The sequence below is a fragment of the Balaenoptera ricei genome, chromosome X, assembly GCF_028023285.1.
Source record: "Balaenoptera ricei isolate mBalRic1 chromosome X, mBalRic1.hap2, whole genome shotgun sequence".
Taxonomy (NCBI): Eukaryota; Metazoa; Chordata; class Mammalia; order Artiodactyla; family Balaenopteridae; genus Balaenoptera; species Balaenoptera ricei.
In genome coordinates, this window is record NC_082660.1 from 30,354,216 (window position 1) to 30,373,214 (window position 18,999).

At 36.0% G+C, this 18,999-nt stretch overlaps 1 protein-coding gene across 6 annotated transcripts in view; it reads right to left on the bottom strand.

The window, feature by feature from the left end:
- The window catches only part of DMD (dystrophin), a 2,476,968-nt gene that overhangs the window by 1,581,184 nt on the left and 876,785 nt on the right, over window positions 1-18,999 (bottom strand). For 5 of the 6 annotated variants that reach the window (XM_059910875.1, XM_059910877.1, XM_059910876.1 and 2 more), the window contains exons 8-9: window positions 5,588-5,769; window positions 4,227-4,358 (exon numbers count right to left, since the gene is read on the bottom strand). In XM_059910875.1, coding sequence (XP_059766858.1) covers window positions 4,227-4,358; window positions 5,588-5,769 — 314 coding nt within the window. The remainder of the gene's footprint in view (window positions 1-4,226; window positions 4,359-5,587; window positions 5,770-18,999) is intronic. The other variant, XM_059910880.1, reaches the window with a different exon arrangement.

Below are 18,999 nucleotides of genomic sequence, written 5' to 3' on the forward strand. Positions count from 1 at the left end.
AAATAAATATCCTCACAACTCAGGGTTTTTGTACTATCTGTGTTTCTTCCTCATGGGTTTATCTTCCAAAAGGTACCCATACCTCTTTCCAGTCTTTACTCAATATTTACTTTCTTAATGAATCCTTCTCTGACCACCCAAACTGATATTTTAACTTTTCTCCACCATGTACTGCATATTCCACCTTCCTCTTTTATTTATTTTTTCTTTTTAGCATTTACTATTGTACTTACTACTAAATTTTACTTTACTTAATGCATGTTATTTTCATATTATTTGAAATGTTATTTTACTTATTTATAGTTGTTCATACTATGACTCTCCCATGAGCACATGTCCTCCATTAAGGCAGGAATTATTTTGTGTATTTGTTTACTAATGTGTCTTTTGATCCTATAATAATACCTGGCACATAGTAGATGATTAATAAATAAGTGTACAATGATTACATAAATTAATATTACTCCATGTGTGAAAATCATAGTAGAGAAAATTCAGTGGTAGTTAGTATAATTAACATGGGCTTGGAGTCAGATAAATCTGAACTTAAATTCAGGCTCTGTCACTTATTGGTTAGGCCTTGAAATTTGGATTAAATTGGCCAATTTGAAAAGGAGATATAAGTCATTCTAGGCTGAGAGAACCATAAAAGCTAAGAAAAGAAATTGCTTGGCACTTGCGCAGGAGAGAAAGTGACTTAATTTGGTTGGAGTAAAGAAAACATAAAATAGATTAGTGTGAAATAAGCATGAAAATATAAATTGTTAATAGATCATGGAGCTTACTGATGAAATTTGGGAGAGTGGAGTTATTATAAAGGCAAAAGGAAGTGAAGAAAGTTTTGTGAATTATGTTATTAAAGCTGTTAATAAGAAAATCTAATATGATTTAGAGAGGACTAAACTAAAAAGAATGATATTGATTGCAAAGCTATTTCTGTAATCTAGAAGACATGTAGTGAGAGCCTGAATCAGAGGGCATTTATGAATACTGAGGGAACATAACTTAATGGAGAAATGCTGTGAAGAAAGAATTGACAATGCTTATCTCATTATTGAATAGCAGATCGCTACAGAGGCAAAAGAGTATGTCACATATTTAAGTCTCAAAAACTGTTGAATAACGTCCCCATTTACATAACAAAAAGGACAACAAACAGGTTTGTGAGCAATGAAACAAGGTTCACTTCAGGACATAGGAGGTTTGAGAAATCAGTGGACGTCAAGGTATAGATACATACCAAAGAGTTGAAAATGAGGCTGTAACTCAAGAGAGATTGGAAGTGGTGAAAACATAAATACAATGATCATGGGCATACAGCTTCAAGTCAAGAGATTAAATCATATTGACAACAGAGAGCGTATACAAAAAAGAAGGTCAAAGGATCTCACATGAGACTCCTATGCTAAGAGAGTTGGAAGAGGAGGAAGAGCCAGATAATGAAAGAGACACAGGACAGTTAGAGGTGGAGAAGGAGCTGGTAAGTCTAGAGGCTATAGGAAAAGTACTTCAGTGACGGTACAAAGCCTGAGAGGTGATAAAAGACATTGGATTTGGTGACCAAGTATAATTATTTGCTGAATAAACAAACGTATAAAGCACAGACTACAAAAAATGGTCAGTGAAAGAAAATGTCACATAATAGTACATTAACAAGATAAAACAGAGTGGTGTGTTTGGACAGAGGAGGTGTGCCTACAGGAGTTTTGGCTAGGATGAGGTGCCAGGAGAAAGAGAGAAATGGAAAGTGAAAAAGATATTGGGGATGTTTGATATTAGATTAGGAGTAGAATGAGAGGCATGATCCAAGTCATAAAAATAGGAATTCAGTGTAACTATAAAAAGGATGTCCTCCATTGAAGAATGGGTGGTAGTTAAGTGATACAATGAAGGAAAAGTTAGGGTTCACACCAGAGAGTATTGCTTCTTGGTAAATTATGAGAAAAACTGATTTATAGGCAGAGATCCTGAGATAGGTCAGATTACTTCACCTCAACACGTTCACAAACTGCAATGACTATAAATCAGATTTTCTAAGTTGGGACAGATGGGGATACTTAATGTTTCTAAGATACTGGGAACTTTTACAGTAATTTAGGCATTTTATGTTTCCCATAGGGAACAGTCACCCACATGGCTCTCTCTTCTGTTATGGAAAACTGCACCCTTACTAATAGACCACCAAGTAAACACTTGAATGAAACCCTCTAATGGAACCCAATCTGGCCGATCATTAGAAGTGGATCAGATATAACCTGTAGGGGGCAGTACAGGATCAGCCCCTCTGAGAAACTCTTTAGAAAAAATTTTCTCAGTAAATAGTTAAGACACAAATTTATCAAACCTAACTATGTGTAACACCATCTTCTGATGTGCTTCCTTTAGAAACAGGCAGGATATATCATTCCTCACCAATTGTGATTCATGTTTCTTCTTTTCTAAAGGATAACAACAGGTTTATTTCAATGGCTTATGTTAAGTTAAAACAGATATGTGAACTGCTCAATATTTTATGATATATTACATATTTTGTAATATTTAGACAAAGCGAGAGTGAACAAATACAGTCTAGCAAAATTAAGTCCATTTATAATTACTTCATTAAGGAGTCATACCTGAACAATGCCTTAATGAGATGGTAATGAGGTAAAAATGTGCTGCCAGAATATGCACTGGAGAAAACCTTCTGGAAAAGGCAGCTCAATAAAGTGAAAATAAGAGGGGAAAATACTCCTCTCTTTGTCTTGGCTGAGACTTCTTTATTTTAGGAGGTACAACACCTATTAAGTCTTGGAAGTTTCAATTGGAGGATGGTGATTTAAAAAAAAAAAAAAGCCTAAAGAATCAGGGAGAGTCAGGAGGGTGGGAGGGGGAGGGAGAGGGAGGAGGAGAAAGGAAAGGGTGGGTACACTTAAACTTAAAATGGAGATAAAAATAGTACCTCCCACCTCTAAGAGTCATTATAAGGATTTTATTAGTTCATATAATGTATACACATAGCATATAGTTAACACTCAGTAATGTGGGGCAGAATTCTTTTTATTTACTGATAATGAAGAAACTGATTAGGTTTTTTGTTCAAGACTATACAACTTTGTGAAAATGTGGATGGGAATTTAATTGAAGATGAGGCTGAGTCACATAATCATTCTCACTCATCTCCTTTGTTCAACTTTGCAAGAAAACTAGCCAAGGATAAAGGGCAGAACTATGCCCTGAAATATGTTCCCCTGGGGGAAGCTTTCAGTGTTAAAATTTTTCACGCATCAATTAACTGTGCCAAATAAATCACTAATTAAATACAACCACTATCTTAAAAAAAAATCGATGAGTCTCCAAAAATGTATACTTTTCTCCAATGGGATCAAGACCATAATTTCTAAATTCCCATTCATTGTGTAGCACTGAGAAAAGTCACTTCTGCAAGAACTCTTCAAATTGCTCTTCTAAGCAAAAGAAATGAGATTTTCTTTTAAAAGGAAATTTTAGCAAATCCAGCAATTCTAGCACATGTCATTCCCATGCTCTAACATACACAAGGCTATAATTTCTTGTATTTTTAGGTTTTCTACAACACTGCAATAATGATGGAAAACGCTACTGAGAAGATTCATTATGTGGAAAATATTGAATGGTGCATAGACTCTGACCTGGTTTGAGTGTGGCTTTCTTGTATAAATACTACAGAGCCTGCTATCAAGTTTAAATTGGCAAAATTAAAATCTATCATATGAAGAAGCTTACAGTTATATTTTTCTTAAATAGAATATAAATACATACTTATACAGTGAAAATATAATAAGGGCAATATAGAGAGTATATATTTCCTTTAGGTATCAGATATCTAGAAAAATCTCCCCAAGTAATGTGACTAGTAAATTTCATCCATTTTCCCATTCTTTTAAATGACCTCTCTTTAATGAGCTTTGTGTTTTGGTTGGTAGCCTTTATAAAAACTAATCTTGCAGGTAATTATATAATGAAAGTACAAATCACTATTATAAGAATCCCCATTCATGAAGAATCAACATACGTTAAACCTAGAGAGGTCTCAATAACAAAACAGCATCATGTGAAGTATCTAATACAACTGAGAACAATGAAACGGCTCCTGATGGTGGAGAAAAAAAAGGCACTGCAAAATTCAAACAAACAAAAACCATGTTAGGTTATCTTGGGTGAAGAAGTTCTTTGGTTTGGAGAACAGAGAGTAAATGCTGACAGACCTGTGAAGGAAATGGGCTCCGTGTGGGGTCAGAGGTGGTGACATAAGCAGCCTGTGTGTAGGCATAGCTCTTGAACCGAGGCTTAGGAGAGGAAGGAGTTCGTTCATAGCCCTGTGCTAGACTGACTGTGATCTGCAGAAGGGTTCGGGGGAGGGGGACAGAGAGGAGGAGGAGACATGATAAGTAACCCTGGAAGGACTGCTTTCCAACACACTAGAAAAAACGAATGTTAAATGGAAACAGTGAGATGAAAAATTTAATCCTAAGTATATATAAGTGATATTAGAAACTGGTACACTCCAAGAATTGTGGTGCTCGATGTCATGTTGGAGAACAGGTAGTCAGGGAAGAGAGGAGGATGGGATTTAACCATAAAGGTTCCATCCTGACACCCCTCCAGCACTAATATGGGATGCTGCTCTTCAAACTGGCAAAAACAAGCAACCCAAAGCAATTTTCTCTGAACCCAAAGTAAACAAAACCAGAATTCATCACGTCAATACCTTGGAAAGGATTGAAGCTTTCATAAGCTAAATATAGAATTAGCTCAGTAGAGTGAGAAAATTAGGCCTGAGAGCTTTCCACGCCTTTAGCAGAAATTTTGCTAAAGGCTTTTTCATCATTGTTTGTATCAAAGAAAGTTAAGAAAAAAAACACCCTAAATATACACCGTTGGGAAGAAGAACAGAAGAATCCCACTGGATTCTGTACAATAATATCATAAAAGTCTTTATCATATGTATTCTCTATTTAATTTTTATTTAAACTATTTTAAACTAATTTTATCTTATCAAAAATATTACCCTGAGTATGCAAAATTTGTTACTACATCAGCAAGTTGCCACTAAAAATAAGAAAACATTATTAAACAGAGTACTTGCCTCTGCTCTTGGTCTAGTTCTTCGCTTTTTGCTCTAGTTGATGGAAAGTTTAATGTGTATATGAGTCTATCTTTTATTTTATTTCACTTTACACAATGGAAATGCAATGTATTCTGTGTCCCATATTCCTATAACATGGTGCATATCAATAGCAGAGTATTTTAACAACGTGCCTTGAAAACAACATTATTGCCCATGATATCAGATGAAATTTAGGTTTACAGAGTCCTCTCCCTCTCTCTCCCTCTCTCTCTCTCCAAATACTCACACACAAAGACACACAGACACACACACACACACAAAGCTATATATACATATATTTTTGTACATGTGTGTGAATATATACACATATATATATACTATGCTATATATATACATATATGTGTATCCATCCATAGACAATATAGATGTGTATGATATCTAAAAATCCATATAAAACAGAAAATATCATTGATATTAGCTATTCTTTCGATCTTTTACCTGTTGAGAATAGTGCATTTGATGATGTAATTGAAAATGTTCTTCTCTAGTAACTTTTGATGGCCTTGGCAACATCTCCACCTCCTGGATGGCTTCGATGCTCACTTGTTGAGGCAAAACTTGGAAGAGTGATGTGACGTACATTAAGATGGACTTCTTATCTGGATAAGTGGTGGCAACATCTGTAAGCACATTAACACCACACATCAATTTTTGGTTTCTATATTTGAGTGTCTAAAAGGGGAATGAACAAATCAATGTTACAGGAAGAAGACAGATTAATGAGCACTCGATTGTCCATGAATGTCCTCCACAGACTAATTAGAACATGATAATCAGGCCTAAAATGTCCTTCCAATTTGGCAGACCAATGAGATGAACACTAAAGTTAATTTCTTTTCCTTGTTCACATAAAAACTTCATTCCGCAATACTTCTTCCTAAGTCAAATTGCCAAACTAGCCCATCTAAGAGAGTGGTTTTCATTAGATAAGAAACAAAAATAAAAGATTGCATCTTCCTTTCCATAGAAAGTTATAATAGCATGTCAATTAAAATGGTGCACTGGTAATTAAACAGTTACACCAAAGAGCTTAATGCCCTGGCTTCCAGTAAAGAAAGCTTGCACCTCCTAATCAAATTTTTGCTGGTGATTAAGCATGTAAAGAGCAAAATAATGTCTCTGTGTTGAAACGAACTGTGTATTTCTACAATCAAAATAAAATAAAACAACTATATACCATAAGCATAATGATTTGTAATATTCCTTAACTATATTAAAAATATTTCTTTACATTATGGTGCATCTGTTAAAGTCAGATGTCACTTTCCTTCTTAGACGTTAGAGATAAATTTAAAAGTCCTTCACATAAAGTTGATCTGACATTATGTCCTTTGCCACATCTAGGGAATGAAAGAAACCCAGCATTTAAAGTCAATAATAATTCGTAATAACACATATAATAAGTGGCAGCTCCTTCAAAAGCTTCTTTTGCTACTTGGCATTACAATTTACCCACTGTGCTCATTCCAGGGAACCAAATGCAAAAACAATCCTTTATGTGAAGAGTACATCCCAGAAGTGTTAAACATAAATCCTGGCAGGAGGCCAAGACAACTTAGCAGCAATATGCCAGGCATTTTTCTTGCCATAAATTTATCCTAGCTCAGCTAGCATTAAAAGATCTGTTTTTAAGTTAAATATGTATATTCTGGTCAGGTGTTCTGTTTGTAAGTTAAAAAGACAAGAGTCAAATTTCAAGTTCACAAGCATAAAAGGAGGTTGAACAGGTCACTTAACTCCATTCCTTCGCAAGTCACAGCAACATGATTAATCAGAACAACTATTTTTAAAGTATTTTTAAAAAGAGTTACAGAGAAGCAAAAAGTTAGCTAATGTTCCTTGGTCTGCTTCTATCCATGGTATAATGCAGTCCTTCTTAACTTTTAATGTGCATATGAATCACCTGGGGATCTTTTTAAAATCAGAATCGGATTCAGTAGGTCGGGGTGGAGCGTGAGGCTCTGCATTTCCAGCAAGCTGCCAGGTGATGATGAAGCTGCTGACTTGAAGACCATACTTTGAGTAACAAGGGTCGAAAAAAATGACACAGAAGCACGCTCTTATATTACCTTCTGCTTCATTGCTTTGCTTACTTGTTTTCAAAAGATACTTATTGGACATTTAAATGCATAAGGCTTAAAGGTACAAAGTTATTGATATATAATACATATTCTCTGCTCCCTATTAAAATTTAATTATTAGCCAACAGATGGTGAAGATAATCTTTTGCAAATATTTTTTAGGAAAGAACTAAAGAATACCTTGTGTATAAGTACTGCCTTTCTAAAAAAAAAAAAAAATCTTACTAACTTAGCTTTGAAATTCTAAAATCTACCTTTCATTTGATAATTGTTTTTCAAGTGTTCATTGTATGGCAGATACTATACTTCTTCACAATATGTTTTTGAAACTCTAGAATGTTTTCTTCCTTCTCACTAGTAACTAGTCAGTTTTATCTGTAATGAGCAAAATTTAGAATTCTGTTTATTTTTTAGTGCATTAAATAAAACCATGCTGTGAGAAAGGCACTGAATTTTAAAAGGTTGTCTGTGTAAATAAAAAGTTCCATGACTATTTACTGCTATATTAGACATGTGCATGTGTATGTCTGGCCTCAAATGCAAACCATGATCAAAATAAATAAAGGTAAAAATAGATCTAGCATTATTTCTATTGCCCCAAGCAAATGTCAAAAATTGTAGCATATTTTATCTACATAAAACATCTTTTGGATGAACATCAATATTCATAAATATCAATCATTACAATCACTATTTGATCAAACTATTGACATTTTTGCCCCAATCTATTACCATCCCACCTCAGAAGTTGTACAGGATTCAGCTGTACCAGTAGGTAGAATCCAGTATTCCTTTTTGTTTTTACAAAAAGGAACTTAGATATTCTAAAATATGTTGAATTCCTTCCAAACATATTTACTAAAGACCTATTAAATTTTAAATATTTTAATAGATTATCCAGGAGATTAACAAGATAGAGAATCCATGGATTCTGCTTACAGTTTGGAATAATAAAATAAATAAGAAGAACAAAATAATTGCACTGCTAAAGAGAATTTAAAATGTGTTCCTCTAATGGCACAGCCAGTGCTTTAATATGTTTAGAAAAAGGAAGAAAGTATACATTACTGGAGGATCAGAAAATTCTTTATGAATAGAAAACTGAAATAAATTTGTATAGGGTTTCATTAGGGGAAAACCTAATGAAATGGAGAAAGGTATTCTAGGCAGTAGAAAAGCATGAGTAAAAGTGCAGAGGTAGGGACAGATTAGACATGTTCTGGGAAGAGCGCCTTTGGGTGTCTTAGCCAGAGTTGAGAACAGTGATTAATAGGAAAAAATGGGAAGCTTGTATGTGGAACACTAAGGGATCATCAATAGCAAAGTAGTCAATTTGGCCTTAGTTCAATAGGTTGGAGAGTAACTAACTACTTTTGATCAAGACTGTGAAACCATTAAAATTTTTGTAAAGTAAAACCATTAAGCGCAGAATGGAATGAAGGAGAAAAAAACTAGAGGCAAGTAGGAGGCTGGGACCCAATCCAGATAGGAGGCATCAGAGAATTAAAATAGTCTGTGTAATGAAAACAAGGGGATGCATAATAGAAATTCTAAGACATCCCCAAAATAACTTCATTCAATTTCAAATCATTTACTCCACAGTCTTTGCAAATGCCTATATACAAAATCCTGTCCTAAGTCCTGGGGGGACAAAGATTAATAAACTGAAAATGAAATGGAGGAAGGAGGATTGAAGGAAGAAACTGCTTGTTCTGTAGCCATGGTAACAAGTAGCCACCAACACAAGTTTCAATCTCATTTAATCAATTAGCAATTACCTGTCTACATGGTCTTGATCATGCTGCTGCAAGCCAACCAACATCAACCCCTCCCTTCTGAAAGTCTGCCAATCAGAAGTGGACTTGCTCCAACGAACAAAATTCTGAATGCAAACCAATTAACAGTGGTCTCACCTGAGTAACCAACCATGCTTCTAAAGGTGACATCAACCTACTCCGAAGTCTGAATGTTCATAAATCTCTTGACCCCTGGGTTTCCCCCTCAAACCTAAGAATTTGAGGAAGGTGAGAATGACGGGATGTGATTTCCTTTTTTTTTTTTATTATAAGACATTAAAATATACAAATTCAAAGAAGTGGGTGAACCCCCAAAATAAGAACTTAAAATTATATGAAAGTTATCCTTGCACTAAAAACCCTATTATATAATGGGTTGATTGCCACAAAAGTTTAAATTAATTATTTCTAATCCAATCTTTGAAACCAGTTAAGGATGGAAATGTTGAGAACTCATAATACTGCCAGAAAATGTTATTTTATGAACAATAACACTGATTCTGATGAGTGTTTCTATTGTCACCAGAATTTTAATATTGAGGGCTATAATGGAACAAATAAACCATTTAGGGAAATTGCATATTTTTCAAAGAAATTGAAGCCCACAGCAGTTTGATGGCAAGTTCAAAAGCTAGTTCAAGTCAGAATTAGAACCCAGTCAGTGCATCATACTTCTCAGTACCTTACCTTCATATTTACAGAGAATGCTATCTTAGTGCATTTGAAAACCAAGTATCTCAAAGTCATTATCTAAATGATGACCCTGTGATCCATGTGGTTCCATTACCAAACATCACCTACACTCTCCATAGTAGTAGTGATTTCTATTTCTAATAAGTGAAGTATAACAAGAGTAAATACACATAAAAATGCAATTTCAGCAGTAATCAAAGAAATGCAAATTAAATAAAGATGGGAGTGTTTAATTATACTCCACTGCCTATCAAATTATCAAAGAATGACAAAAGGATAACAATCAATACTGCAGAAGTGTCAACAATTTGGCCAAACTCCTACTTTGCTGGAAGAGTATCAGTTGGTTCCAACGTTACGAAAAATATTTTGGCTATATCTAAAAACAATCCTATTCAGTGACCCAGTAATTTTCCTTCTAGGAATCCACCACAAGGAAATAATCAGAAATTTAAAAGAAGATTTATATAAACAATGTGAAATTTAAGCCCTCTTTACAATTAGAAAAGAAATATTTATCACACACACAAAAAAATTCAGACCATTCCAAATTGCTTGACAGAAAACTAAAATTAGAGATGATCAAATATATAATTGTACGAGGACATACTGGGCCCTGAACCAAGATGGCGGAGTAGAAGGACGTGCTCTCACTCGCTCTTGCGAGAGCACCAGAATCACAACTACCTGCTGGACAACAACCAACAGGAAGACACTGGAACTCACCAAAAAAGATACCCTATATCCAAAGCCAAAGGAGAAGCCACAATGAGACGGTAGGAGGGGCGCAATCACAGTAAAATCAAATCCCATAACTGCTGGGTGGGTGACTCACAGACTGGAGAACACTTATACCACAGAAGTTCACCCACTGGAGTGAAGGTTCTGAGCCCCACGTCAGGCTTCCCAACCTGAGGGTCCGGCAACGGGAGGAGGAATTCCTAGAGAATCAGAATTTGAAGGCTAGTGGGATGTGACTGCAGGACTTTGACAGGACTGGGGGAAACAGAGACTCCACTCTTGGAGGGCACACACAAAGTAGTGTGGGCATCAAGACCCAGAGGAAGGAGTAGTGACCCCAGGGGAGACTGAACCAGACCTACCTGCTAGTGTTGGAGGGCCTCCTGCAGAGGCAGGGGGTGGCTGTGGCTCACTGTGGGGACAAGGACACTGGCAGCATAAGTTCTGGGAAGTACTCCTTGGCGTGAGCCCTCCCAGAGTCTGCCATTAGCCACACCAAACAGCCCAGGTAGGCTCCAGTGTTGGGTTGTCTCAGGCCAAACAACCAACAGGGAGGGAATCCAGCCCCACCCATCAGCAGTCAAGCAGATTAAAGTTTTAATGAGCTCTTCCCACCAGAGAAACAGTCAGCTCTACCCACCATCAGTCCCTCCCATCAGGAAACTTCACAAGCCTCTTAGATACCCTCATCCACCAGAGGGCAGACAGAAGAAGCAAAATCAACTACAATCCTGCAGCCTGTGGAACAAAAACCACATTCACAGAAAGATAGACAAGATGAAAAGGCAGAGGGCTATGTACCAGATGAAGGAACAAGATAAAACCCCAGAAAAACAAGTAAATGAAGTGGAGATAGGCAACTTTCCAGAAATAAGAATTCGGAATAATGATAGGGAAGATGATCAAGGACCTCGGAAAAAGAATGGAGGCAAAGATGGAGAAGATGCAAGAAATGTTTAACAAAGACCTAGAAGAATGAAAGAACAAACAAACAGAGATGAACAGTACAATAACTGAAATGAAAACTACACTAGAAGGAATCAATAGCAGAATAACTGAGGCAGAAGAACGGATAAGTGACCTGGAAGACAGAATGGTGGAATTCACTGCTGCAGAACAGAATAAAGAAAAAAGAATGAAAAGAAATGAAGACAGCCTAAGAGACCTCTGGACAACATTAAACGCAACAACATTCGCATTATAGGGGTACCAGAAGGAGAAGAGAGAGAGAAAGGACCAGAGAAAATATATGAAGGGATTATACTCGAAAACTTCCCTAACATGGGAAAGGAAATAGCCACCCAAGACCAGGAAGCGCAGAGAGTCCCATACAGGATAAACCCAAGGAGAAACATGCCGAGACACACAGTAATCAAATTGGCAAAAAGTAAAGACAAAGAAAAATTACTGAAAGCAGCAAGGGAAAAATGACAAATAACACACAAGGGAACTCCCATAAGGTTAACAGCTGATTTCTCAGCAGAAAATCTACAAGCCAGAGAGGCATGATATACTTAAAGTGATAAAAGGGAAGAACCTCCAACCAAGATTACTCTACCGGGCAAGGATCTCATTCAGATTCGATAGAGAAATCAAAAGCTTTACAGACAAGCAACAGCTAAGAGAATTCAGCACCACCAAACCAGCTTTACAACAAATGCTAAAGGAACTTCTCCAGGCAGGAAACACAAGAGAAGAAAAGGACCTACAAAAACAAACCCAAAATAATTAAGAAAATGGTCATAGGAATATACATATCGATAATTACCTTAAACATGAATGCATTAAATGCTCCAACCAAAAGACACAGGTTTGCTGAATGGATACAAAAACAAGACCATATACATGCTGTCTACAAGAGACCCACTTCAGACCTAGGGACACATACAGACTGAAAGTGAGGGGATGGAAAAAGATATTCCATGCAAATGGAAATCAAAAGAAAGCTGGAGTAGCTATACTCATATCAGATAAAACAGACTTTAAAATAAAGAATGTTACAAGAGACAAGGAAGGACACTACATAATGATCAAGGGATCAATCCAAGAAGAAGATATAATAATTATAAATATATATGCACCCAACATAAGAGCACCTCAATACATAAGGCAACTGCTAACAGCTATAAAAGAGGAAATTGACAGTAACACAATCATAGTGGGGGACTTTAACACCTCACTTACACCAATGGACAGATCATCCAAAATGAACATAAATAAGGAAACAGAAGCTTTAAATGACACAATAGACTAGATAGATTTAATTGATATTTATAGGACATTCCATCCAAAAACAACAGATTACACTTTCTTCTCAAGTGAGCACGGAACTTTCTCCAGGATAGATCACATCTTGGGTCACAAATCAAGCCTCAGTAAAGTTAAGAAAACTGAAATCATATCAAGCATCTTTTCTGACCACAACGCTATGAGATTAGAAATCGATTACAGGGGGAAAAAAACATAAAAAACACAAACACATGGAATCTAAACAATACGTTACTAAATAACCAAGAGATCACTGAAGAAATCAAAGAGGAAACCAAAAAATACCTAGAGACAAATGACAAGGAAAACACGACGTTCCAAAATCTATGGGATGCATCAAAAGCAGTTCTAAGAGGCAAGTTTATAGCTATACAAGCTTACCTCAAGAAACAAGAAACACCTCAAATAAACAATCTGACCTTACACCTAAAGGAACTAGAGAAAGAAGGACAAACAAAACCCAAAGTTAGCAGAAGGAAAGAAATCATAAGGATCAGAGCAGAAATAAATGAAATAGAAACAAAGAAAACAATAGCAAAGATCAATAAAACTAAAAGCTGGTTCTTTGAGAAGATAAACAAAATTGATAAACCATTAGCCAGACTCATCAAGGAAAAGAGGGAGAGGACTCAAATCAATAAAATTAGAAATGAAAAAGAAGTTACAACAGACACCGCAGAAATACAAAGCATCCTAAGAGACTACTACAAGCAACTCTATGCCAATAAAATGGACAACCTGGAAGAAATGGACACATTCTTAGAAAGGTATAACCTTCCAAGACTGAACCAGGAAGAAATAGAAAATATGAACAGACCACTCACAAGTAATGAAATTGAAACTGTGATTAAAAATCTTCCAACACACAAAAGCCCAGGACCAAGTGGCTTCACAGGTGAATTCTATCAAACATTTAGAGAGGAGCTAACACCCATCCCTCTCAAACTCTTCCAAAAAATTTCAGAGGAAGGAACACTCCCAAACTCATTCTATGAGGCCACCATCACCCTGATACCAAAACCAGACTAAGATACTACAAAACAAGAAAATTACAGACCAATATCACTGATGAATATAGATGCAAAAATCCTCAACAAAATACTAGCAAACAGAACCTAACAACGCATTAAAAGGATCATATACCATGATCAAGTGGGATTTATCCTAGGGATGCAAGGATTCTTCAATATACACAAATCAATCAAGGTGATACACCATATTAACAAACTGAAGAAAAACCATATGATCATCTCACTAGATGCAGAAAAAGCTTTTGACAAAATTCAACACCCATTTATGATAAAAACTCTCCAGAAAGTGGGCACAGAGGGAACCTACCTCAACATAATAAAGGCGATATATGACAAACCCACAGCCAACATCATTCTCAATGGTGAAAAACTGAAAACATTTCCTCTAAGATCAGGAACAAGACAAGCTTGTCCACTCTCACCACTATTATTCAACGTAGTTTTGGAAGTCCTAGCCAGGGCAATCAGAGAAGAAAAAGAAATAAAAGGAATACAAATTGGAAAAGAAGAAGTAAAACTGTCACTGTTTGCAGATGACATGATACTATACATAGAGAATCCTAAAGATGTCACCAGAAAACTACTAGAGCTAATCAATGAATCTGGTAAAGTTGCAGGATACAAAATTAATGCACAGAAATCTCTTACATTCCTATACACTAATGATGAAAAATCTGAAAGAGAAATTGAGGAAACACTCCCATTTACCACTGCAACAAAAAGAATAAAATACCTAGGAATAAGCCTACCTAGGGAGACAAAAGACCTGTATGCAGAAAACTGTAAGACACTGATGAATGAAATTAAAGATGATACCAACAGACGGAGAGATATGCCATCTTCTTGGATTGGAAGAATCAATATTGTGAAAATGACTATACTACCCAAAGCAATCTACAGATTCAATGCAACCCCTATCAAATTACCAATGGCATTTTTTATGGAACTAGAACAAAAAATCTTAAAATTTGTATGGAGACACAAAAGACCCCGAATAGCCAAAGCAGTCTCGAGGGAAAAAAACGGAGCTGGAGGAATCAGACTCCCTGACTTCAGACTATACTACAAAGCTACAGTAATCAAGACAATATGGTACTGGCACAAAAACAGAAACATAGATCAATGAAACAAGATAGAAAGCCCAGAGATGAACCCACACACCTATGGTCAACTAATCTATGACAAAGGAGGCAAGGATATACAATGGAGAAAAGACAGTCTCTTCAATAAGTGGTGCTGGGAAAACTGGACTGCTGCATGTAAAAGAATGAAATTAGAACACTCCCTAACATCATACACAAAAATAAACTCAAAATGGATTAGAGACCTAAATGTAAGACAGGACACTATAAAACTCTTAGAGGAAAACATAGGAAGAACACTCTTTGACATAAATCACAGCAACATCTTTTTTGATCCACCTCCTAGAGTAATGGAAATAAAAACAAAAATAAACAAATGGGACCTAATGAAACTTCAAAGCTTTTGCACAGCAAAGGAAACCATAAACAAGACGAAAAGACAACCCTCAGAATGGGAGAAAATATTTGCAAATGAATCAACGGACAAAGGATTAATCTCCAAAATATATAAACACCTCATGCAGCTCAATATTAAAAAAACAAGCAACCCAATCCAAAAATGGGCAGACCTAAATAGACATTTCTACAAAGAAGACATACAGATGGCCAAGAAGCACATGAAAAGCTGCTCAATAGCACTAATTATTAGGGAAATGCAAGTCAGAACTACAATGAGGTATCACCTCACACCAGTTAGAATGGGCATCATCAGAAAATCTACAAACAACAAATGCTGGAGAGGGTGTGGAGAAAAGGGAACCCTCTTGCACTGTTGGTGGGAATGTAAATTGATACAGCCACTATGGAGAACAGTATGGAGGTTCCTGAAAAAACTAAAAATAGAATTACCATACGATCCAGCAATCCCACTACTGGGCATATACCCAGAGAAAACCGTAATTCAAAAAGACACATGCACCCCAATGTTCACTGCAGCACTATTTACAATAGCCAGGTCATGGAAGCACCCTAAATGCCCATTGACAGACGAATGGATAAAGAAGATGTGGTACATATATACAATGGAATATTACTCAGCCATAAAAAGGAACAAAATTGGGTCATTTGTTGAGACGTGGATGGATGTAGAGACTGTCATACAGAGTGAAGTAAGTCAGAAGGAGAAAAACAAATACCGTATATTAACGCATGTATGTCGAACCTAGAAAAATGGTACAGATGAACCGGTTTGCAGGGCAGAAGTTGAGACACACATGTAGAGAACAAACGTATGGACACCAAGGGGGGAAAGCCACGGTGGGGTGCGGATGGTGGTGTGCTGAATTGGGCGATTGGGATTGACATGTATACACTGATGTGTATAAAATTGATGCCTAATAAGAACCTGCAGTATAAAAAAACAAACAAAACAACTAATAAAAAAAATTCAAAAAAAAAAAAAAGACTACATACTGGGGAATTCCCTGGAAGACCAGTGGTTAGAACTCTGTGCTTCCACTGCAGGGGGCCCGGGTTCGATCCCTGGTCAGGGAACTAAGATCACACAATCCTGCTGCACAACCAAATAAATAAATAAAAGACTACATACTGGATGGTTGGGTTTTTTTGTTTATTTATTTATTTATTTTAATTTTGGCTGTGCTGGGTCTTTGTTGCAGCACACGGGCTCAGTACTTGCCCCATGGCATGTGGAATCTTAGTTCCCCGACCAGGATCAAACCCACGTCCCCTGCATTGGAAGGCGGATTCTTAACCACTGGACCACCAGGGAAGTCCCTGGATGTTTCCATTTATACGACCATCTTGCAACGGCAAAACTATGGGACTGGAAAACTGTTCACTGGATGCCAGGGAGTGGGGGAAGGGCTGACTATGAATGAGTATGGGGGAATTTTTTGAAATGATGAAACTGTTCTGTATCCTGGTTGTTGTGGCAATTATACAATTGTATACATTTGTCAAACTCACAGAACTTCACTCTAAAAAGGATGGATTTCACTCTGTATAAATAATATCTTAATTTTAAAAAAATGAGTAAAAAGAGCCCACTGTGTGGGAGAGGGACTTAAAAGCCAAAATGATATAAAAGTCAGCCAAAAAGCAAAAATGATACTTAAAAATTTTTAACAACTGAAGATGTCATTACTCAGATTAAAACATTTACAATGCCAAAAACTAGGATCTAACTATACCGGAAGACTAGAGAAAGGTGAAATGTGTGTTGGAGGTGGCAGTAAGTGTGCAGCTGTTATGAGAGCTAAATCCTCATCTTTCATTGTAGGAATTCATTGGATAATGTTTAAATCTGAAAAATCAAGACAAAGTAGGATAAGGTTTCTACTTAGAACCATGGAGGCAAAATCAAAGGCTTCAGCTAGAAAATTGGAAGCTGGAAAGACTCCCACCCTGGGTTGTGGGAATCGTGGGTGAAGAGGGTTGGGACAAAAGACAGCTAGTTTTTTGTTTCAAGTCTTAAAACTTTGACTCCTTGAACTATGTATATGCATATCTTTGATGACAATAAAACTTTTTAAAATGAAAAGAATAATAATAATAATTGTATGTGAGTACTACAAGGCCATTCAAAATGTTGCTTTTGAAGAATATTTGATAATATATGAAAATAAATTCTTTATAAAGTAACGTCAAAGATAAGGAGATATAATTTCTATAGAATATAATAAAAAATTTTATGGAAAAGACTAGGGGAACATACTTTAAGACATTAGTGAAATGGGTATGCTGGTGGGATTGAAAATAATTTACTTTTTCTCTTTCATCCTATCTATATCTTCCACAATATTCCACACTCACTAATTTTATAATTAGATACTATATTCTATAACAAAAGTATCTGTAAAGATCAAAAAGAGACAATAAAATCAAAGTTGCACAAAGTTTTCTTTTAGTATGCCCTCATTCCCAAAAAGTCAATACGAATGAGTTTGTTAGGAAACTGGTGTTTTCAACAAAACTGTTCTTATCTTGGGCAATCAACCTCCAGAAAGTGTGATTAGCCTGCTGCCAGACACAACCTTGAAATACCTCTGGGAAATCTAAACAAGAGCCTCCACTGTCTAACGCTCAGGTCAGTTTTCTGTCAGGAGAAAGGCAGGAACTGAAATACTGGATTATAATGCATATCATGTGTAACCAGAAAGAAGCAGGATTTCAAAGATAAGAGATTTATAAACGTGCACTCACAAAGTTTGGTCAGCCTTTTAAGAGCTTTATAACAAAATTAAGAAGGATGCCATCTAGAAACCATGATCAGAATAAACCTGGATCAGTTCCTACAGAATTTGTATTAGGAACAAAACAATAAATAAATTCACTGTAAGAAAAGGGGAATGGGTGAACTGGAAAGAAGAAACTTGTGGTCCCAAACCAGACATGGTGAGATAGCTCTAAATATGAAAATGTGAACACATATTTGTAAACACAATAAAAAATCCTGTGTTTGCTAAAATAACCAAACGCACAGATGTGAAATTCTAAAGAACTTACTGCTGGAAGCAGAGTGGGTTTACACCTGAGGTCTATAAATGAAGAGATAATGTCATAATGTCATCTGATCTCTAAGCACTAGAATTTGTAAATTGTAGGTGATATCATAGCAATGGACTAATTCATTAAAGCGCTAGGTTGTTGTTTTGAATTTTAGTATTTTTCATCCAGCACTACATTCTACATACATGCATTTTCCATTTACAAGTCACTGTACACAATGGATGTACAGCATTCTAGTAAGAAAATAACTCGCACAGGTCCCCTCCAGTTAAATTCTTTAATATTCTACAATACATGTTCTGCCCTCACTAAATTAAGTACCCCTTAATTAAGCCGTTGCATAATTTTAGCATTTCACTCACTGATCCAAGTTGCTTTTATCATCTAATAACAATGCTTCTCATTAAAGGGCTATAAAATATAGTAATGAAAATAATTTGTATTGATGAAGATGATTCAGTTTCATGATAAAATTAATGATAAAAACTATAGGCTTTTATTTATACTTGAGAAACACTAAACAATTTTATCTTTTTTTTTTTTAAAGCTGAAATATAATCAGCAATTAGGATGCAAGTGCTTTTTAGCATTTTTTTTTTTAAGAAGTGGGTTAATTTTATTTATTTATTTATTTATTTTTTGGCTGTGTTGGGTCTTCGTTTCTGTGCAAGGGCTTTCTCTAGTTGC